This window comes from Lepisosteus platostomus, chromosome 3 (assembly GCF_059453375.1).
Source record: "Lepisosteus platostomus isolate fLepPlt1 chromosome 3, fLepPlt1.hap1, whole genome shotgun sequence".
In the NCBI taxonomy this organism is placed as follows: domain Eukaryota; kingdom Metazoa; phylum Chordata; class Actinopteri; order Semionotiformes; family Lepisosteidae; genus Lepisosteus; species Lepisosteus platostomus.
In genome coordinates this window covers 18,741,315-18,764,496 of record NC_142613.1, presented here as the reverse complement: position 1 = coordinate 18,764,496, position 23,182 = coordinate 18,741,315, and the positions used below count along the sequence as shown (strand labels likewise).

The 23,182-nt window shown below is 37.9% G+C and overlaps 2 protein-coding genes across 9 annotated transcripts in view; one reads left to right on the top strand and one right to left on the bottom strand.

Annotated features, from left to right (window-relative positions):
• Nucleotides 1-1,552, bottom strand: part of LOC148674567 (homeobox-containing protein 1-like) — a 35,691-nt gene extending 34,139 nt beyond the window's left edge. For 4 of the 8 annotated variants that reach the window (XM_088624799.1, XM_088624800.1, XM_088624801.1 and 1 more), the window contains exon 1: nt 1,135-1,552. The gene's annotated coding sequence lies outside the window, so the exon portion shown is untranslated. The remainder of the gene's footprint in view (nt 1-1,134) is intronic. The other 4 variants (XM_088624803.1, XM_088624796.1, XM_088624798.1 and 1 more) reach the window with 4 other exon arrangements.
• Nucleotides 1,553-1,582: 30 nt separating this feature from the next.
• The window catches only part of ints9 (integrator complex subunit 9), a 35,176-nt gene continuing 13,576 nt past the window's right edge, over nt 1,583-23,182 (top strand). Inside the window, exons 1-11 of the mRNA XM_088624795.1 lie at nt 1,583-1,741; nt 2,608-2,735; nt 6,658-6,718; nt 8,299-8,361; nt 8,797-8,936; nt 19,407-19,493; nt 19,985-20,105; nt 20,892-21,026; nt 21,535-21,646; nt 21,882-22,062; nt 22,691-22,751. Of these exons, the coding sequence (XP_088480921.1) occupies nt 1,733-1,741; nt 2,608-2,735; nt 6,658-6,718; nt 8,299-8,361; nt 8,797-8,936; nt 19,407-19,493; nt 19,985-20,105; nt 20,892-21,026; nt 21,535-21,646; nt 21,882-22,062; nt 22,691-22,751 (1,098 nt within the window). The 5' untranslated portion in view covers nt 1,583-1,732. The remainder of the gene's footprint in view (nt 1,742-2,607; nt 2,736-6,657; nt 6,719-8,298; nt 8,362-8,796; nt 8,937-19,406; nt 19,494-19,984; nt 20,106-20,891; nt 21,027-21,534; nt 21,647-21,881; nt 22,063-22,690; nt 22,752-23,182) is intronic.

Genomic DNA, 23,182 nt, shown 5'->3' with positions numbered 1-23,182 from the left:
AGAAACAACAAAACAGAATTAGCAACACTCACATATGTCAAAACTTCCAGAACTGTGGATTTCGCAGTTATCAGTGAAGAATTCTGCACTTACTGCTGTATTTTAGACAACACAACATTGTTTGCTAAAGGTACAATGACTGCTCCATTCTGTACACACTATGCATTGAGATTTATTTCTAATTTGTACTGTACAGAGCAATTATCATATGGTCACAATGATATGTAAGAGTCAAAACGAGTCAAAAACTGATTCATTCCAATTCATTTCAAAAAGACAACTTTAATTTTCTTCTGTTTTTGATGCATCTAAATGATGCATAATGTAGTACAGCCCACTCAGTATTCCCTTGATCTATAGCAATGAATTTTAACATATATTACTGAGAAAGAATGTGTTGATTCAATAAACAAGGTCAGACTAAATATACTTGACACTATTAGGACGATGATGAACATGAATGATAATCGTTAGGGAGTTAGTATTTGCTACTACAGGTCATACACCTCCGCTCGGTCAGACGTTAAACATTCAGAAATGAGTTACGTCATTATACTTCAAGCCCACCAAAACGCCCACACCGCCCAAAAGCTACCACATACTTGCACCACCAAAATAAACACACGTCCCAGGGTACAATGTTTACGGCTGCTGGAGTAAGAAACACCATCCACCCACTGCAACACCTAGCGTGCTGCACTTTAAAAATGTGTAAATTATGGATCATTTTAGGACTACTGCATTTCGAGTTGATAATCCAGAAGAAATGCAGGTCGCTTATTCTTCCCAAAATACGAATTAGTTTGCATTTTATAGACATGGCATCGTGATGAACATCTAGCTGACAATGCATTTTCAAAGGACATTCTGTGTTGAGAAGCACATACTGTGCGAACAAAAATCTGAAGATAACTCCCCCACTAAGCATAACACTGATAACACTTATGATAGTTAATCATGTTTACTTTTGCAGTTTCAAAAGACCTGGCTTTATGTTCAGATCGGAGTCAGTGTACACAGGCAACCAATACACGTTTCATTAAAACTGAAATACACCTGATCAAAATTCGACCTGTATACCATTCGAACAGTGTAAACTAATCCAGACGCTGCATATTGACACATAATTCTTACCTTTATCAGTTTATCTTGGGCCTCCGTCCACCACACCATTTAATAACAGGAATACAAATAAATTCCTAGAGTGATCCCGCGAATTTAGCACCGAAACAAAACATACACGAGTTATTTTTTGAAACCCTTGCTGTCCTTTTCCTTCTAATTTGATTTCAGTCAGAGACTAGACTGACTTGCCTTTGTCTGTCTGACAGCAGCCATATTGACATCAACATCAGAAAGCAGAATGAGGTTCGTCGGGAACCGTAGTTTCTCACAAAGTATAAAACCGAGTCCCTCTCAATCTGAAGCGACAGGCTTCCACCGAGAACTACAATTCCCGTTAACGTCATGGACCTACTCCCAGCGGGACTACAAAGTAGCGGCCGACAGAAACACTCGTCACACGTCGCTCTGCGTTCTGTTCCCTTTTCACCCTTTGCTCTAGCTACCCGGCAGTGAAAATTAAAAAAATAAACTACATCTCCCAGAGGAGGTGATCACAGGAAGTATGATGAAGTGAACTATCAACTTTGACTCTTGAAATCCAAAAGATTTGGCGTGGGGATTGTAAATATATACTGTACATCTAGGCCATCTGACATAACAATTCAGGATGAAACTAGTGAGTATACAATTAAGTTATTTCATTTCTTGTTGATAAGTCCAGGCTGCAATAAGCATGGGTCAGTTGAATGAGGGAACTTTAGAGAAACTGGAACGTTTTTTATGTTATTAGCAGGAAAAGGTGACTGAAGTTCGTTTGGACAATTCACGTTACATTTTACAAAAGCTGGACACGTGTTGACTAGAAATAATCTAATGTTTACCACTTTACTAATGTGCAGTATATGCATTAAGGAAAAGACTAGTGCACGCAAAACCTGACGTATTAAGCTCCTGGTGTCCTGGTTTAATTCAGTTTTGGTTTATTTTAAATCTGGCCTTTCTGCAATTGTTTTAATTCAGATGACAAAGCAGTTTCGTACTTCTTCACATGATCTATTGTGTGTAATCAAATTGCTGCACTTTAATAGATGGAGTCGGTCCCTTTCATAAAGCGCTACACGTCTGCAAGTAATTATTTTTATATAGCACAGTGTTGCTTAACGATGAAAATAAGTACAGTTCAACGTCATGATGTTTTGCAAGCAAATTTAGTATTTTACTGTTCTGTACTTTGTTTTGTACTTACAGGAAAAGATTTGTTCACCGCTTTAAAAAAATGTTCTTTTACGTAATCAATTGTAAATGGTTCGATGTCTGTTCCAGTTTGTCTGATGGACTGTAATACATCAACTTTATCATGTATGTCATCACTAACGTCGTGAGAATAAAGAAGGAAGAATATCCCAGTAGTTGGATTTAAATTTAAGAATTGAAGCTCATAAAAAAAACATTTTTCTGCCATAGCTTATTGATAAATACTTTTAAATGCAATTGCCTCTCATGGTTTAAAAACATGATGTGTGTTATTCTGTATTTGTGTAGTACTGCTTGTCTGGTCATCCAACCTTGCCCTGCAATGTCCTCAAATTCAAATCTACAACCATCATGCTGGACTGTGGGCTTGACATGACATCAGCGCTGCACTTCCTGCCTTTGCCTCTAGTACATAGGTAAGACCATCAACAACAAAAAATAAAAATACAGTCTTCATAGTAAAATGCACACATGTTATTGGTGAAACGTTTTTCAAAGAACAGCACGGTGACACAGTATATAGCATGGTTGCCTCCCAGTGCAGGGGTCCTGGGTTTTAATTCCTGGCATGATCTCTGTGTGGAGTTTGCATGATTTTTTGTGTTTGCGGGGATTTCCTGTGGGTGCTCCGGCTTCCAAAGACATGCTGGTAGGTTCACAGGCTTCTGTAACACTTGCCTTACTGGGAGTGTGTGCCCAGCAATGAGTTGGCATCCCATCCAGAGTGTAGCCTGCTTTGTGCTCAGTGCTTCCAGGGATAGGCTCTGGAAGGGCCACTGTGACCCTGAATTGGACGGGCAACTATTGAAAGTGATGATGTTGTGATGTTTTACAAAGGAATTTGGCATATTCTTCTTGTTCTATGTAATTTTAATTTCCCAGAAACATCATCAAAATTGAGTGAGTGTTAGCTTTTAAATATAAAGTTGACCTAGCATGTTCTCCCTTTTTCCTTTGTGAATTGTTTGTGGAGAATGAGTAAAGAGGGTTGGATTTCTTCAGGAAAGCCAAGATATTTTACAAAGCTGTTAGATTGAGAGGATAAAATGTGATCTGATGGTTGGCTGAAAAGCCCACTTCTCTTATGGCGATATTTATATAAATCAAACCACTCTAAACAAAGACCCTGAACATTTGTTGGAGCGTGCAATCTAGTTGTTTTTTTTTAATTTGTAGACTTTACAATTCCTCGCAAACAACTGGACATCCAAATAGTGGAGAAAAAGTAAAACAGTCAGCATTTGTAAAATAATTATAATGCTTATTTGGAAATCAACATTTTAAAAGCCTGGAGCTTGAATGAACAAAGATTTGGTTAGAAGTATAGAAAAAAATGGCCAACATTCATTGACAAAACTCATAGTTTTGTTAGTTTCAAGTAAAATAAGCTGTATCTAATTTTCGGTTTCACATAAAGACATTTGTTTGTTTAGTTAAGTAATGATAGATCTTGATTTTGTTCACAAATCTTGATGTTACTTTTTTGTAATATAATACAAATCAAGTCTGTTTAATGGCAGTGACAATGAAAGTTATAAATACAAGACCTTTAAAAATTGTTTATGTTCCTTGTTAATGTTTAGAATTGTAATCACTACCACTCAATCGCGCTAGTCATTAGCTGTAATTTGCACTCTAGTGCTGTATTTTAAATTTAATTACAGCTCAGGTTTGGAGTCACTCTATGGAAATATTGTAGTTATGTAATTCTTTTATTTATCAATAAACAAATCACATACATAATTGGTTTACAAAAAGAGAAGAGATTGGGTAGTTTGCATTAGGTAGAACATAATAATAATTTCTCTGACATTTATTTTGTGATTTAATTAATGCATTACAAAATAGGGCAGCATTATAGTGCAGTGATTAGAATTTCTACCTCGCAGTGCTGGGGCCTTGGGTTTAGTTCCTTGGGTGCTATCTGCGTGGAGTTTGTATGTTCTCCCCGTGTTCACATGGGTTTTCCCTGGGTGCTCTAGTCCAAAGACATACTGGTATGTTAATATTAGCCCTAGTCTGTGAGTGTGTATGTCCTGCCATGGACTGGAGATCCATCCAGCATTTATCCCACCCTGTGCCTGTTTCACATAAAGACATTTGTTTGTTTAGTTAAGTAATGATAGATCTTGATTTTGTTCACAAATCTTGATGTTACTTTTTTGTAATATAATACAAATCAAGTCTGTTTAATGGCAGTGACAATGAAAGTTATAAATACAAGACCTTTAAAAATTGTTTATGTTCCTTGTTAATGTTTAGAATTGTAATCACTACCACTCAATCGCGCTAGTCATTAGCTGTAATTTGCACTCTAGTGCTGTATTTTAAATTTAATTACAGCTCAGGTTTGGAGTCACTCTATGGAAATATTGTAGTTATGTAATTCTTTTATTTATCAATAAACAAATCACATACATAATTGGTTTACAAAAAGAGAAGAGATTGGGTAGTTTGCATTAGGTAGAACATAATAATGATTTCTCTGACATTTATTTTGTGATTTAATTAATGCATTACAAAATAGGGCAGCATTATAGTGCAGTGATTAGAATTTCTACCTCGCAGTGCTGGGGCCTTGGGTTTAGTTCCTTGGGTGCTATCTGCGTGGAGTTTGTATGTTCTCCCCGTGTTCACATGGGTTTTCCCTGGGTGCTCTAGTCCAAAGACATACTGGTATGTTAATATTAGCCCTAGTCTGTGAGTGTGTATGTCCTGCCGGCGGACTGGAGATCCATCCAGCATTTATCCCACCCTGTGCCTGTTGCTTGCCAGGGTAGGCTCTCGCTCCAATGACCCTAAATTGGATGAATTAGGGTGGACTATGCAAACATGAAAGCTTGATATTTTGTCTTCTAACATTTTTATTAACTATTATTTTTAATGTATTACTCTTTAGCTGTGATTTATCCCAATATTATGCCAGTATAAAACGTACAGTTATATAGCTTACAGTTATATAGTGCTTTTCCGGACACTCCACTCAAAGCACTTAAGAGGTAATGGGGACTCCCCTCCACCACCACCAATGTGTCCACCTGGATGATGCGACGGCAGCCATAGTGCGCCAGAACGCTCACATTGCTATTAGTGGGGAGGAGAACAGAGTAATGAAGCCAATCCATAGATGGGGCTTATTAGGAGGCCATGATTGGTAAAGGCCAATGGGGAAATTTGGCCAGGATGCCAGGGTTACACCTTTTTACAGTATAATGTCCCTATCACTATACTGAGGCATTTAGACCCACATAGGCTGCAGGGTTCACACCCCCAGTGTGTTGCCAGTTGTGAGTTGGAGGGTGACATGGCTGCTGGCTCTTAACAAAGTCTGATATTGGGTTTCTCCAAATGTTGTAGTGTTTATTGTTTTGAAATATAGAACAGCAGTTTTGGGATAAGTGAACAATTTTTATTTCACCAAATCATATTTTATTAAGTTAAATTAACTTGGAATTAATGAATCAATCAATCAACACTAGTATAACTTCCACTTCATTTATACCTTGCTACATTTAACATGCATGTTGCCTGATATTAAATTAAACAACACACTGAGGGAATGCATGTCTTATTAAATTAGTGTTAAAAGTAATAGCCTACATTGTGCAGTCATTAGATAATTCATGACTATAAGTTGTAGAGTAGAAGCAGAGACACTTAAGAAATTCCCCAGCAGTATACATATAACAACTCAATGGTTAATGATAGGACTTAATTATATTAAACTACAGTTAATGCTGTATTTGTCATCATCATTTAGTAATTCTGTCTGAATGACTAAATTTTACAAAAAGTATTTGTAAGTATTACCTCTCAGTGAAATAATTCTGAAGTGAAGCACATTTGTTAAAGATTTAAGAAACAATTTAAAATAAGGACACACCTGTACTTTTACATGTTTTTGAAAGACTAGACATCACTGTCTTCTATTTTAGTCTGTCCTATTCATCAGATGTTTATTCCAACAGAGAGCCTTAAATGAATGGATTGTTTGTTGATCTTAAGAGATTTGTTATTTATAGCAAGAAGAAAAGCTTTAGAAGCCCAGATAGTGTTATTAATAGTTGATATATTCTGGTGTTTCAGCTTGTACAGCTGTGTGAAGAAAGAGCTCAAAAGCAAATTAAAGCCAGAATACTTCCTCCGCATGTTTCCTCACGCACCAGAAATGTAGCTTTTTTCTAAATAGCAAAATACAGGAAAAGCCTATGAAGCTGGACTGAGAAGTTAATGCTGAGGTTACATTGTTTTCTGGGGGTAAGTCAATGGGACAGTTTGTTGTATACAACTATATAATTTACAGTGCTCTGTAAACCCTAATATATTTCTGTCTCCTAGTCAAAGACTGTCCAGGCTGCCTGGCTGGGTGTCGAAGGATGGGAACACTCTGTTGGAAAAGGTAATGAGACCTATAAACATCACACAGTTGAATTCACATGAAGTGTCACCTCCACAGTGGTTGTAGAAAACAAAATAATAATGTAAAATGGTTTGTAGAAATGACCTGCTCAAGACACAACTTACAAATATTATATTGTAACGCAACTGGGGCTCGGGCGGGCGCCCTTGCCGCATCTGGTCGGCCCCTGCACCCTCGGGGGCTCGAACCCGGGACTTCCGCGTCTCTCTGCAGCGACCTAGCCCCGTGAGCCAAAGAGAGATCTCTCTACAGCCCAGTAGCTGTGGTCCTGCTATCACAGGGAAGGGCGGTGACGTCACCCGCTCTGGTACGCCGGCTCTTACACAGCGCCCTGTCGGCCGTAAGCGTTACACTCTCCCCCGCTTAAATCGCCGTCCCCGGCGAAGGGCTATCCCACCCCGCTTCTGACACCAATGTAACGCAGCGGGGGCTCCGGCGGGCGCCCTTGCCGCATCTGGTCGGCCCCATCCCGACTGGAGGCTCGAACCCGGGACTTCCGCGTCTCTCTGCAGCGACCTAGCCCCGTGAGCCAAAGAGAGATCTCTCTACAGCCCAGTAGCTGTGGTCCTGCTATCACAGGGAAGGGCGGTGACGTCACCCGCTCTGGTACGCCGGCTCTTACACAGCGCCCTGTCGGCCGTAAGCGTTACACTCTCCCCCGCTTAAATCGCCGTCCCCGGCGAAGGGCTATCCCATCCCACTTCTGACACCAATGTAACGCAACGGGGGCTCAGGCGGGCGCCCTTGCCGCATCTGGTCGGCCCCATCCCGACTGGTGGCTCGAACCCGGGACTTCCGCGTCTCTCTGCAGCGACCTAGCCCCGTGAGCCAAAGAGAGATCTCTCTTTGGCTCACGGGGCTAGGTCGCTGCAGAGAGACGCGGAAGTCCCGGGTTCGAGCCCCCGAGGGTGCAGGGGCCGACCAGATGCGGCAAGGGCGCCCGCCCGAGCCCCCGTTGCGTTACAATATTTATGAAGCTTTATCTTTGCATAGACTGGTGTTCTAGTTTTATATAAGATGATTCTAAAGTTTTTTTATTGGTATTCTTAAGTATTTACATTATGATTGTTTGTATGAAAACCGGCCAAACAATTATAATGATAATTGTTTTAAATTAAGTGAATCATTTTGTTGTTTTCAAACGTGCATTAAATAAATGGCCCTCTCTGCTTTGTCCCATACATCAGCCCAGCACCACTTTCAAAATCCAAGATTGATCCAGCTGAGCCAAATTAGACATATCAGAGCTCAACTGGAATGAAAATGTTTCGGATCTCTGCACGATTTGATTTCTATTAAAATTGCCTTAAAACAGTAAGAGGAGTTTTTCTATTACCATCAGGTAGAAAATACATAGAGTTCAGAGTTTATAACAATTATCACATATAATTACAGGAAAACTAGCTTACTTGATTATGTACAAGATAGATCTTAACAGTGATGCACATTAAAGTCTGGATGTTGGACTTTAACTTAAAGTTTAAGTTAGTGGATCATTTAGTGATAGGAAGAGTTGGGAAAATTGCATCATCATAACCTCCATCCTCTCTGTCTTTCAGGAGCTGAAGGAATGTGCAGGCAGAGTGTTTGTGGACTCTCTTCCAGAATTCTGCCTCCCTGAGGTGCAGAACTGTAGTTTTGTTTTTTCTCCTGTCATATTCTAGTCCTTTGTAATATATAAAATCCAGATATTTTTAACTTTTAATTGTACATTTCAGAATTTACCCTGTACTGTAGCATAACCCAAACTCCATACCACAATTTCTCTACTTTCATTAAGAAAAGTTGTAAGCTTCAGGTAAATCATGTCCCCAAAAATATCTAAAATATGTTTAAAGGTAGAACCCAAGGAATATTTGTAATAAAATATTACAGTTATTATTTTTGTGTAAATAGCAGGTCCCCACCTTGATAGTTTTTTTTAATGTTCCAACACAATAAATTAATAGAGATGTGCTTTATGCATGAATACATTGTATAAAATGAGTCTTATTTGACTGCCTTATAGAAATAAACATAATAGGTGATACTGCCTATACTTTTTTTCTCAACCACAGAAAGAGTTGTTGGACCTATCTACTATTGATGTGATCCTTATCTCCAATTACCATTGCATGATGGCTCTTCCGTATATCACTGAGCACACTGGATTCACCGGCATGGTCTATGCCACAGAGCCCACATTCCAGATAGGCAGGTAAGAACAGGTGGAGAGAGTTGCTGATGGCTATTAATCAAACTGTTTTATAAGCTAATCAAACAGATGAAGAGGATTATGTAAAAGAGCTAACAAGTTGATCAAGTCCATCCATTGAGGTTGGATGATCTTCACAATGACTCTCAGTAGTTGCCAAGTGTGTTGTAGATAGTCCAGTCAAGATTTGTTTCTTCCCATCTTGGCATTTATAGTTTTCCTCCCTTATTTGGTGAGAAGAAGCTGGCTTTATGAATGTTGTCTTCAGCAATTTTTGATACACCCAAAAAGAACTTTGTTACCACTATGTAAGAACAGAAAAATGGTTACAAATGAGAATGGGCCGTTTGGCCAGACGCTAATTGATCCAAGGATCTTATCAAGTAGTTTCCTTAAAGATGCCAGGGTATCGCCTCCAACAACATGGCTATGTGGCTTACTTCCGTACTTTTGCTTCAGCCTTCTGTTCTTGGTTTTAAGTGCACTTCCACATAGTAGCTTTTTGTTCTTAGAATTCAGTATTAGATTCATTGTCCTTAGACTTCCTGTGGAATAAGCTACATCCACTTGTTTTGGAAATTGGTTCCAGATTGCCACAACCCTCTTCATAAAGCTTTGTGTCCTGTTTTTTTGGTCTTAAATGGCCCTCAGTTTTCCAATTGTGTTCCTGGATCTTTGTGATTCTGTTTACCTTGAAGGGGTCTACTGAGTGGTTGGTGCCTTTACGGATTGTGAATACTCGAAGCAAAAGTCTGTGCTAAATTTATTCAGTTGCATTATGCTGTCTGAATATGACATTTGCTTCAGGCCAAAGATAAGTCTGGTTGCTCTTCTTTGTACTTTTTCTGGTGCAGCAGTATTTTTCCTGTAACACGGTGGTCACAATTTAACTGGATATTCTGACGTGTAACTATATTAGTATATGTAACAGTATGATTTTGTCATGACTTTCTTCGATTTAATTTTAGCAATATATTTAAAAACATATATTTATCCTACAGTCTAGTTGAAGAACGTTATGAGTCTGCTCATATACTCATAGTTGTTTCTCACATTTTGCTTCCTCCAGCTCAGTGACACGCGTCTAATACTTCAGATTCACTTGTACCTTGTATCTATTATCTTGCACTTATCAGGGGAAAAATTGGTTGCTGGGTGTCTACCCAGCCCTAAATGTTAAGGTCTGAGTCCTCTTGTATTCTTGTTGTAAAACCAAAGTGGTAGCAGTGGTTGTCATTGTGTGCCAACATGATACTTGCCATGAGTGATGTGGTGTGCTGAGCACCCAGGCCACAATGCTCAGTTAGATTTTTACTGTTGATTGAATGAACGAGGAAAGCTTTTTAATGCCTGATGTGTAGCTGGTGACTTTGTGGCAGATTTGACAAGTACTGGTTTAATATGAGAAGCTGCTTTGTTGTATTAAATTATTCTAAAAAAGTAAACTCTTGATTTGTTTGTACAGAATGTATTATTTCAAACCTGCATATGGATATTCAGGGCATTCAGGTGTTCTCTAATATTACCCAAATATATGAGATGCATCCGATGCAAGACCTAGGCTTAATTTAATGCTTCATCAATACACCTAAAATAGGAATTTAATTACCTTAATAAAGTTTATCAGCTATAGAATTAATTAATTTGGTTTACGATTGCAATACATTTATTGTGTTTTAAGTTTTATGTCTTTATCCTATTTCTTTGTAAATTATCTATGTATCTGCTGTCAGTCTGTAACAACCTCACAAGTGCAGGGGTCTTGTGTGCCACAGGTTTGTAAGCCCTTTAGTAAGCCTTTTAATGGCCTCACTGCAGTCTGAAGTAATTTTGCCTCAGTACTCTCTTTGTGCTTTTAAGACTTGTATATAGGAAAGATTGTTTTCACATAACTTTGTTTAAGGATTAGTCTTATATTTTGCACTTTACCTAAAGCTTTCTTATTTTTAATGGGTTTAACAATGAATGGTTTATAAAATAAAGAACGTTAAAATAAGATTAGATAGCTGCAATATTGGTATTCTACAATGAAAGTCAACTTTATTGCCAAACAAAACCTCCTGGGAAACAAAAACAAATACAAGAAGAGAAAGAAAAATAATAAATAACACACATACAACTATCATATACGGAATACAACATGATGCTACATTACAGTGAAGATAGAATCCACACATTTGCCAATAAATACTTCCATAGATACTTTTATAACAGTGTTGTGTTGAGAAAGCGAATCTTCTCAAGGTAGGTGTTCTTCAAGAACCACTTTGTTCTGGATTTGATACATTTTAGCCTTCTTCCCATGGGAAGAAGCGCAAACAGGGGAGAAGCTAGGTGAGAGTGCTCACTGATAATCTTCAGGGTTTTTCCATTTAAACATGTTGTGGATATGGAAGCAGATGGTAAGTCACAGCCAATTATTTTTGAAGCAGTGTGGCCCTCTCTATCCAGCTGTTTTGTCTCCTGAGTGGCTGAGTTTCCATACCAGACTGTCAGAGATTATTTAACCATGTCGGCAACAGCACAGTAAGCCTCCACAGTTCTGTCCCTGGGACAATAAAGTTTGAGTAGATTGTTTAAACAATATGGATTTTGGAAGCCAAATTTATACTGGCCCTGAAAGTTTCTTCATCTGTAATGTTCAAATCCCTATTCCAAATATTAACAGCTCCTGAATATTTGTATGAAACCTCTAACATGAAAACATTAATAAAGAAAGCCTATTCCTTTGTTTTTCCACCAAATCCAGATTAAACATTGGGTCTGTTAAACACTATAGGCTCACATGGTAGAATGGAGAAATAAATGAAAAAAGGAGGTACCAGGGTTTTATCAGATTGTTTTGAGATTAGAAGTCTTGGAACAAGTGAAGTCTATCCTTAATTGCAGATAAATATGTAATTATACACCCAAAATACAATCTACAATGTCTTAAAGGGAAACCAGACAGTGTTCAAGTGAATGCCAAGATACAGAAGTGTCGGGATTAAATGAAGCAGTTCTAAGAAAACAAAGGACTGGGAAAAAAAATGAGCTTGGCAGAGCTAAAACCTTGTGGACCTCTTTGGCTGCAGGGTTGAACATATACTGTACCATGGGATCACTTTACTGTAGATATGTATTTAGAGTTTGCCGTCTATCCCTGTATGCTTAAGATGGAACAATAAGAATCATAGAACTAAAACTGTTTCCAACAAGGAAACAAATTACATTTTATTGTGGAGATGTGAGCAAGAAGAGGATTGGGAAAATGCGTTCATCTCTTCAAGTCAGCATTTACATTTTAAAAAAAATGTTAGCCAAGTTGACAGCTTGCTCTGAGAATTATATCACAGTACCAGGGTCCTGCATTTTAGGAGTTTGGTGGCAGAAAAACTAGTTCTCTCCATCCCAAAATGGAAAGGCACTAATGCAGACTTGGACCAATTCATTTTATGCCCTGATATAATACCAAAATCAATAAAAAAACATAGAAGCTAAGGCACAAGATAGAATTGGGCCACATTCCATACCGTAGATACAACAGTGTATCTTTAGCATAGGGTGATATGGAGTGTTTATTGTTAATAGAAACAAGTACATTTTTGACTGATATAATAATCTAATAACTTCAACGATAGTTGTAAATGGGCCAAAACAATTGTCTCCTAGAAATACCTGTGAGCACTTGCTGCCTATTCACCACATTAGTGAAGGGTCGACATATATACTTAATCATGTTAATGAAACCTGAACCAAAATTCATGATCTAAAAAATGAAAAAGAATTAATTATAAAACTATTAAAAGTTTTATAATAATAATTACTATTCCTGATCAAGTCAAAAGTCTTCTCAGTGTTCAATGGAAGAATAGCATAGGGGGAAGCGATATCTGTATCTGCATGTATAATATATAGGAGACATTGAACTTATCAGTATCAGATACTCATCTCCCTTTAACAAAGCTTGTCTGATTGTGGTGTAGTAATCTGGTCATATAGACCTACTGCCATTCTGACAGAACCTTGGCTTTACAGTAGCTAGGAGGCAGAGCAAATCAAAGAGTCAGGGACAATAGCCCACACAAAGTGTGGGATCTTTGTCATCTTTTAATAAAAGAGATAGAAAGGGCAGTATTAACATCTCTTCAAAATGAACCCTTCTGAATTCTAAATGGCATTATATATTATTTAAAGCAGAAGAAGCCCTAATTGGTGCCAAAATGTCAGATAAAATAAAGAAGCCTTTATGTCTTGAAGGACCTCCTTTAGCTCAGACAGTGTTCTAAACAACTTCAGTACAGCCATTTCTGCAGGAGAAATTCCAGATGAGAGAAATGTTTTCTGAAAGTCTAAATAGGCCATATTCTCTACCAAGCTAATTGCATGCTTAAAAATGTTCTATTTAGATCTCTGCTCTTCATTATTTTTTGGAGGCCACTTTAGCAAAACCACATTAACAACTAAATTAACACACTGCTTATTATTGCTTAATGATATGACTTTTCAAAGCATGTTGTGTAGGTACAAGTAACAACTATGTCCTTGTAGAGTAAAATGATACTCTTTTCTATAAAGTAATCATGAAAATATATATTAAAAGGCTTCTATGCAAGTAAAAAAGAAAATGCAAAACTTTAAACACCGGAGGAGAGAAAGTATTTTTCTACATTTTCTTTTCATGGATGGTAGTGCGGTGGTTAGCATTGCTGCCTTGCAGAGCCGGGGCCCTGAGTTCAAACCTGGAACTGGGGTGCTGTCTGTGTGGAGTTTGTATGTTCCTCCACAACCCTGAATTGGATGAAGTGGTTGGAAAATTGATGGGTGAATATTCATTGTTGAAAAGGTTGGATGATGTAGGTAATGAGGAAAATTACAGTATTTTTTGCACTCTGTGTTTCAGAACTGGGAATGATATATCAGACACCATGTAACAAAAATTATTCGGCCTAAAGCTGAATTTTCGTTATATCATTTGTCTGATTTTCCACTGGTTCTCTTTCTGATTTAATATAGCAAAAACATACGCTCACTATTGACAGACATGACACTTATATGGAAGGGTTACAAAGTGCTTGTATTCGATAACATCTCAAATTCCAGTAATTTCTTTCAACACTTGGACAGATTAATTCTAACTGAAATATTTCAAAAGCTTGGTATTGTCTGAGGTTGACAGGTTAGGAAAGTGTACAGTGTCAGGAGTAATAATGTTATAGTCTGGTTTTGAAAACTGGTAAGGACATGCAGCATGATAGTGGGAAGATTCTGTTTTCCTTGCAACTGGAAAGGATTTAGCACATTCAAGTGACAAGTGATGCCAGAAAATGCCAGAAGTATTTGTATTGTTTGTTTGCCTTTATTCTTTATTTTTTATATACATTGCTTCCTTACGACCTTTTGTTAATAATATTAAATTAATCTCCATCACTCTGTTAACCAGATTTGCTTACCCTCTAAGTATCAGAATTGGTTGTTACAAGTTGCTGCTGAATATTCCTTATTACCAATCTCATGTTTTGGTATTTACACATTACCTTCAGTAGTTTAGTTTTCAGCTCTCCAGTCTTGCATTGCTCTCTTCTAACTCCGACTGACTGATGTCTTTTTCAACCTGAGCCAAATTTCTTACAGCTGTTTGTCCTTTGTTTGAGCCCCCTGTCCCCCAGTCCCATGTTTAAATAGTCTTATTATAGGAACAAGTAATAGGTTTATTCCATGCTGAAAAGAGCAGAGAGAAAACACAATGTTTCGGCTGTGAAGCCTTCTTCAGGAGTGATTTACTTTGCAAGCAACTTTTAGTGTCAGTATAGCAGTAATATAATAATATACACATGAATTATATGTCATTTTGCTTTATTATACTAGTTCACAACAAAGGAGCTTGTTTGGTGTGACTTCTTCAGGTGTGTGAAACGTTGTGTTCCCTCTCTTCTCTTTTCAGCATGGAATAAACCTATTACTTGTTCCTCTGCAGACTAGGTATGCTGACGCAGCTACTGTATCCACCTGAACTCATCTTATTATAGTCTTATCTCATTTTGGAGCACTATTATGTTGTGTGGTTAGTGCAGCCATGAACTGCAATACTTTCTGTAGAAACTGTTTAGACCTATTCTTCTTAGAAATGCAGTTCTGCTCTTTTGCTGCTATAAATCATTTCAGAATCAGTTTGGTGCATACCGTAGAATTTATGCTGATAGCAACTGAAATCCCTTTGGTAAAAATTATGTGAAGCCCTGGCTGTCATCGGCAGCAGCCATATCACCCTGCAACTCAACTGGCAACCCACTGAAGCTCAGCAGGTGTGAGCCTGGTCAGTACCTGGATGAGAGACCTCCTGGGAAAATCTTAAGGTTGCTGCTGGAAGAGGTGTTAGTGGGGCCAGCAGGTGGCGCTCACGCTGCAGTCCACGTGAGTCCTAATGCCTCAGTATAGTGATGGGGACACTATACTAAACGGGCGCCGTCCTTCGGATGAGATGTAAAACCGAGGTCCTGACTCTCTGTGGTCATTAAAAATCCCAGGGTGTTTCTCGAAAAGAGTAGGGGTGTAACCCCGGCATCCTGGCCAAATTTCCCATTGGCTCTTGCCAATCATGGCATCCCCATCTATGAATTGGCTTCATTACTCTGCTCTCCTCCCAGCTGATAGCTGATGTGTGGTGAGTATTCTGGAGCACTATGGCTGCCGTCGCATCATCCAGGTGGATGCTGCACATTGGTGGTGGTGGAGGGGAGTCCCCATTACCTGTAAAGCGCTTTGATTGGAGTGTCAAGAAAAGCGCTATATAAATGTAAGCAGTTATTATTATTATTATTATTATTATTATTATTATTATTATTATTATTATTAAAACAATTGGCTCATTTCCTATAGGATACTTCTCAGAGACTTCTCATAAACCTGAGCTTTCCTGGTTGAGCATATAAAAGTTAAAGCAGCAGTATTATAAAATAATGTTGTAATATTTTTTAGTCAAGCTTGTGCAAGTTCAGTAAAACACTGCTATTGAAATGAAAAACTGGAATAGAATGGATTTTTTTTCCAAATACAAAAACAACAATTATTTCTTTTTAAAATTCAAAGGACAAACTCCTACAGAGAAGGCATCTTTGAAAGGATATCAAAGTAATTCTCTAATTAGAAACACCTGATTCTCATTTTAGAATTCAAATCTAATTTTGGTGTATCACATGGGAATTGGTTTATGTTAAAGTATAGAGGAAGTAAATCTAATTCCATGTAATTTAAAAAAGGATATCATTTTTGTCTCTTATGCAAAAATGTGTAATCAGTGGGACAAAACATAATGTGTTTGTGATTTAATTACCAATTGTACAGCCAGCTTTGCAGTTAGAATCACAAAAATTAAGATTATTTTTATTTTTTTTAGTAAAGTGAAAAACCCTTGAAAGTTTAATAGTGGGGTAGCATATGATCAAATGATGATAAAAACGGGAAAAAAGAAGAAAAATAAATGGGCCTATAAAAAATTGAAAAAAGGCAGTCAAAAGCAGTATTTCGAAGAAAAATGTGATTGATCTAGTCTCACGTCATGGCTAAACTAATCAATAAAAATGCAAATCTTAATTACTTTCTTAGATGCCTGGGTTATACAATCTTGGCATATTTAATTTATACTGTATTTCAAAAAGAAATAAGATGTTAAGGGAATTTACAATTATCCTTTACATACTGATTTCAGTCACGATGTAAAAATGCATGACTCACTAAATTAGATTAATGGTGCATTTACACCTGCAGAAGCAAGGAGAGTTTTATGTGTCTGTAGTTAGAAGGAAAAATGAACATATTGGCCTCATGTACTATTAGAAGTCAGGGAGTCTTAAAGTTAAAGTAAAGTAACCAAATACAACTTCATATTATATACTGTAAATGTATTTCCAAGTTTGGCTTTTGTGATGATTAATAATATCCTGTGCTTTCCTGTTGTCCTTTTCCTCACGTGCTACCTGATAAACTTTACTCCCCCTCTCTGCCTGTAGGCTATGTCTGGCTTGCTTTGGTGTATCTCCCATTATTGTAAATCAACAGTAATTGCTTACTGTTAAGTGACTATGGAATTACTACATTGTTTTCTTGGCACATTGTATTCTATTGCTTTATTCTTTGATCTGTTATTTTTAACTATAGGACGTTCAGAATTTCGTATTAGTGTTTTGTCTCAAAGATTCTAATTACTCAGTCTTGATTAATAAATAATAGTCAACTAGAAAACTTTATACAGTATTGAAGGCTTCTAAGCCAGCTCCTTTGTTGTGAAATAGTATAATAAAGCAAAATGACATGAATGCATGTGTATATTATTCATCACTTGGGTCTTGAATTTCACCGCTATACTGACACTAAAAGTTGCTTGCAAACTAAATGAAATATTACCACTGAGGTTCCTGAACTTTACCTGTCTGATATTAAGATGTGGATGCAACATGTATTTCTTTAAATTACAATATGAAGCTTTTTGGCTTCCAATAACAGCAAATGGAAGATTGCCATTTCAGTGTCATTGATGGTGCTGAAATTAAGCCCTTGATTGAAGGGAGAAACCTTGTGCCCCAGTGTTAAGGGTCAGTGCTTTGCCTGCTGATTCAGGTGCTCTAATTTTACTAAAGACCACACTCTCCACAATGTGGAGCCTTCTCTTGTGCAGCTTCCCATGCGGTATTTATTGCCCCAATCTGTTAGAGATGCAACAACTGTGAAGAGATTTAAAACTACTTAAAAGATTTATTAATGCCTAATTGTCTCCACAAAAGCAAAAGCTATGATGCATCAAGAAAAGCATATAATAAAGCCAAATATTAGTTGTAAATTAGGTGCAAATTAAAATCAGGTTGCGATATTGATGGAATCTTATACTTATACTTAATTAAATCGGTATAGCTGTTTCTAAAACATAGCAAAGCAATTTTGGCAGTGGGTGGCCATCTTTTGCGTTATTTGGCTTTTGAACAGGGGCAGTCTGTAGTTTAGGCCCTGTATCAACAAGAACAAAAGGCAATCTGTAGACCATCTAGGTTTACACAGAAACTTATGCCCAGTAAAGTAAGTTACACCTTCAAATTTTGGAGTTAATTGGTCAAACAGTTTTTGAATAGGAGGGATTTTGAGGCTAAAAAGTGTCACTTAAGCCAATGATTTGCAAATCAAAGGTTATTTAAATTTAAAGACTTAAAAAGGCAGTTATGCAGCCCTTTTAGTTTATGCAAGAAGGCCGTTGCAGAGTCTCTAGAGTCTGGAATAATAATTGCTAAGTTAAAAATTAAATCATGACAGTTTTTGAACAGGCGGAGTAAAGTGGTTCAGTACAAACTGCGCATTTAAACATAAAACAAAATGAAAATATGGATAGAAGGCCATCTTGGCTTACACAAGAACCTTACTTTTACTTTTCATCCTGGGGTTACTGGACGTTTTCTTACCAGGTTTAATTGCCCGAGCGGGTTTTAAAGAAGTAGAATAATCCATAACAGGCCAAGTTTCACTAAGGATTAGGTAACCCCAGTGTGAATGTACCTCACAAGTTGCTACAGTTATTTTTACAAGTCAGAAATAGTTTTACTTGTTAATAATAGTAATAATAATAATAGCTTACATAGTTTTTTTTTCATTAATTCCTTACACTTATATAACGCTTTTCTGGACACTCCACTCACAGTGCTTTACAGGTAATGGGGACTCCCCCCCACCACCAATGTTCAACATCCACCTGCGACGGATGATGCGACAGCAGCCATAGAGCACCAGAACGCTCACCACACATCAGCTATTAGTGGGGAGCAGAGTAAAGAGGCCAATTCGTAGATGGGGATTCATAGGATGCCATGATTAGTGAAGGCCAATGGGAATTATTTTCGAGAAACACCCTGGGAATTTTAATGAGCACAGAGAGTCTGGACCTCGGATTTACTTCTCATCTGAAGGACAGCGCCTTTTTACTGGGGCATTACGACCCACACGGACTGCAGGGTGAGCGTACCCTACTGCTCCCACTAACACCTCTTCCAGCATCACCCTTAGATTTCCCAGGAGGTTCCCATCCGGGTACTGACCGGGCTCACACCTGCTTAGCTTCAGTGGGTTGTCAGTTGTGAGTTGCAGGGTGATATGGTGCTGGCTTAAATGAGATAAAACCTGCCAATTCAGTTAGAAAATTCACAACAATTTCCAATAAGATTTTAAAAGTTTTCAAATATGTGGGTCAGAGTACCCCCTTGGGGCGGGTGATGCAGGGTCCTGTGTTTCATCACAGATTATATGGTTTATCTGTCTAATCATACTTGTGAGATGTGTAGTCGTTCTCTTACCTTTGTTTTAAAGGGCACTTTAAACCTGAATAAATAGCTTGATTAAACTGGATTACAGTGCTTTTTACCCCAAGATCAGGAGTGGTGCATATATTTGTGTACAGGCTGGCTAACTGAGCTAACCATAATTATTAGCATTTGGGTGTTTTTGTTTTCCTACCAGACTGCTCATGGAAGAGCTGGTGACATTCATGGAGAGGGTTCCTAAGGCCCACTGTGCCACCTGCTGGAAAAACAAGGAAATACAGAGGTATAAATTATACAGCCAGTTCAGAATTCCACCCTCTGGAATTGTTCGGCACTGTGCAGGAGATGGAAGGCCAAAGCATGCTGCACAAGTCAACATTTTCTTTGTACTCTGATGTTTAAGTTCTTTTTGTTTAAATCCACAAATGTGCGCATCAGTTAGATACAGCATCATATATAGCAACGTTATACCTGCTAAAATCATGCATGGGCATGAAATAATTTCACATTTCTAAAGATCACTGGTATTTCTTAAGATCTATTTAGATGGGTTTTGCTGTTTCACAGTGATTATTCACTAATTTTATGAAATCAGACACAAATAATTTATGGTATTGTTGCTGTTATATATGTACAAGTAGGTAGCTGTGTCACCATGCATAGGCTGCAAATGAACAAGTGAAGGTTTATTCCATGCTGATAAGAGAAGAAAGATATGTTTAGGTTGCGAAGCCTTCTTCAGGTGTGATATACAGTGTGTACGATGTGTTCCAGGATGCTCCCAGCTCCATTGAAGGATGCATTGGAAGTGTGGACCTGGAAGCGATGTTATAGCATGCAGGAAGTGAACTCTGCCCTCAGCAAGGTCCAGCTTGTTGGATACTCTCAGAAAATCGTAAGTTGAAACATGTAATTTTCTTGGGTGACAGGTTTCCTCTGCATGGGGATGGTTTTCAGTTTCTAAGTACCTGTCACAGTCCAATTACTGCTGCCTGTGCTGTACTGCTGGAAGGGGACTAACCTGAATTTCAGGATACTTCCAGGGCTACATGTGGTGAATTAATGAATGGGTGCTACAGTATGTGCAGTATGACTTGTCAGACATGTCAGCTATTTCATAGTTACGGTGGAAAATGTGTATGCCATCTGTAAAAATAGGATTTTATTTAACTTTTATATTTAAATGGTGCTTTGTGCAATTTATGTGCTGATTAAAGAGAGCTTTGGCATGCTGCCACTCCTAATGTCCCACTCGATTTTAATAGAACTAGGGATTATGGAACAAACTACTCAGGTATGTTGTCAACGCTGATACCCTGGTTGCTTTCACAGAACAGTTGAATAAAACCCTTGCCAATCAGCTCCTACAGTACCAAACTACCAAGATAAGCCTCATGGACTTGGCTACTTTTTAACCTTTCTTTAGAGCCACACTCTGAAGCATTCTTAAAGCTTAATTATTGCAAATTTCAAGAACATACATTTAAACCCGGAGAAGATCTCCAAGCCAAATATCGTGCCTGTATAGGAGCCTCTGATTGTTTACATGCTACACTGTTGCCTCATGATTTAAACAGAATCTTATTATATTTCAACAGATTCGTCTGATTAGAGTTTAATGGGGTTTAATAATTTTAAGACATGTATGTCCACAGTTTCATTTATATTTTGTTCTCACCAGGAGCTATTTGGTGCCGTGCAAATCACCCCTCTGAGTTCTGGGTATGCATTGGGTAGTTCCAATTGGATCATCCAGTCACATTATGAGAAAGTGTCCTATGTGTCTGGATCTTCACTGCTCACCACACACCCACAGGTAATGTAGCAATCTCTGTAGCAAAGAGAACAGTTTTGTTGTTGTAAGTACATAAACATGTGACTACCCAGAAGGAATTTTCTTGAGCTGACAAAACAGTAAACTATTCAGGATCACTGAGCATTGCTGAAATTTTTTACATGGTTCCTTTTTAAAATGTTCGAAAACAACACTTGCAGAAATAACTGATTATGCCTATAATTAACCATGACTGCTCTGACATTCTCGATGAAAGCTGCTCAAGCGGTTCTGTTAAAAGTTTGACATAGGAGTGGATTTGAAGAGTTACAGTATGTTTTCCTGTGCTAAGTGTTAAAGAGTGTTAAATACCAAGCCAACCTGGTATTAAAAACAAGATAATCGAGATGTTGTTGTTGCAGACATAGAAAAATGTTTTTTTTGTTTTGTCAATAAATCTATTATCCTACTGAGCAGAAAACACATCTTTAAATGTGATTTACTGTGAAATAAATGACATCAGTTCATTGACACGCCTGTTGTGTTGCAGCCAATGGATCAGAGCTCTCTGAAGAACAGCGATGTGCTGATTCTAACTGGCCTGACACAGATCCCCACTGCCAACCCTGATGGCATGCTAGGGGAGTTCTGCAGCAACCTGGGTAAGGGATAAAGTAGGATTTCTGTACAGTGAAATGTGCAGGAAGCTTCTCACTAGATCTTAAATACCTTTTCACAACAAAGGGGACTAAATAAACACATTGCTGAGCATATTGTAGATGCAATATCAACATTATTACTCTTCCAAGATATGTTTCACATCCCAGTTCTGTACATCCCAACACTTTTGTGTACGTTCACAATTATCAAGTGTACAAATGTATCCATCCTTCGCAGCAATGACTATCCGTGCTGGAGGTAATGTGCTGGTGCCCTGCTACTCCTCTGGAGTGATCTATGACCTGCTGGAGTGTCTTTACCAGTTCATCGACTCGGCAAACCTCAGCTCCACACCCTTCTACTTCATCTCCCCTGTGGCTAACAGCTCCCTGGAGTTCTCTCAGATCTTCGCTGAATGGTGAGGACCTCCCAGACAATGCTACCGGGGCTTGTCCAAGTGTGCTGTTTTCAGAGACTTGGCTTTGCACTTGTCTATGATAAATACTCTACTTAGCAGAGGACCAAAAGGGAGTTGTAGTCATTAATGATTAAATGAAGTACTAATTATGCAGTAAACTGAAAATGACTTGTTTTTAAACAGTTTTATTATTTAATTAGGACAAGTAATTAAAACCTGAGCATGTTGGCATGTTTGAAGATTTTTCTTTTCTTCACTGAAAAGGTAAATCACCATCTGTCTTTTCTTCCCAGGGTGCTCTTTGTGTTGGAGTGTTTAGAATCATTATGTCCTCTCCAGAAGCCATTCAAATCTGTCAAAAGAATTAGACAAAAGCTATGTTTTGCCTCTGTAATACACTGAAATTTTATGTTTGGGTTAGAATTTGGTTAGACCACAAAGTTAGAGAGAGACTTTTGTCTGACTTTCAGACAGATTTACATGAAACTATTTGGCAAGCGTGTTTATGGGTGAATGTATACATGGTTATGAGTGTGTTATTATCATGTTATTTTTCACCACGAGTGTTGGTCATTTGTTTCATTTATGTCTGCTTAATAATTATTAATGTTATGTTTTCTTATCCCAGGCTCTGTCACAACAAACAATCTAAGGTCTACCTCCCTGAGCCCCCCTTCCCCCATGCAGAGGTAAGGAAATGGAAGTTGATTGACTTAACAGGTTTATTTTGTTTGCTTTTTTGTATTTAAAATCTGAAATTACTGTAGTGTGTGTACTTCTCATTTCCTCCCCCAAAATTGATGTCTGTGTACAAAGGGGTTATAAAAATCTTGAAACCATCTCGAAGCACTATAACTGTTATCTGCATCTCTGTAAGGAGCACTCTTTTCCTCTACTATTCGTAAATTCATTATTCCATGTGCGTAACCTTTGAATTTCTAATAATATGGATGAATGGTTAAAGACATGTTCTTCTCAGATTACAAGGCTTTGTGACCTTATAACTATCCTGTTTCTCAGAATTTAAAAAGTAGGAAATATGTCTGATGTACGTTTAATGAATGAAGGGTTCTGGTTGATTTCAGCAAATTATTTGTTCTTTTTTCATTCTTGTTTGCTG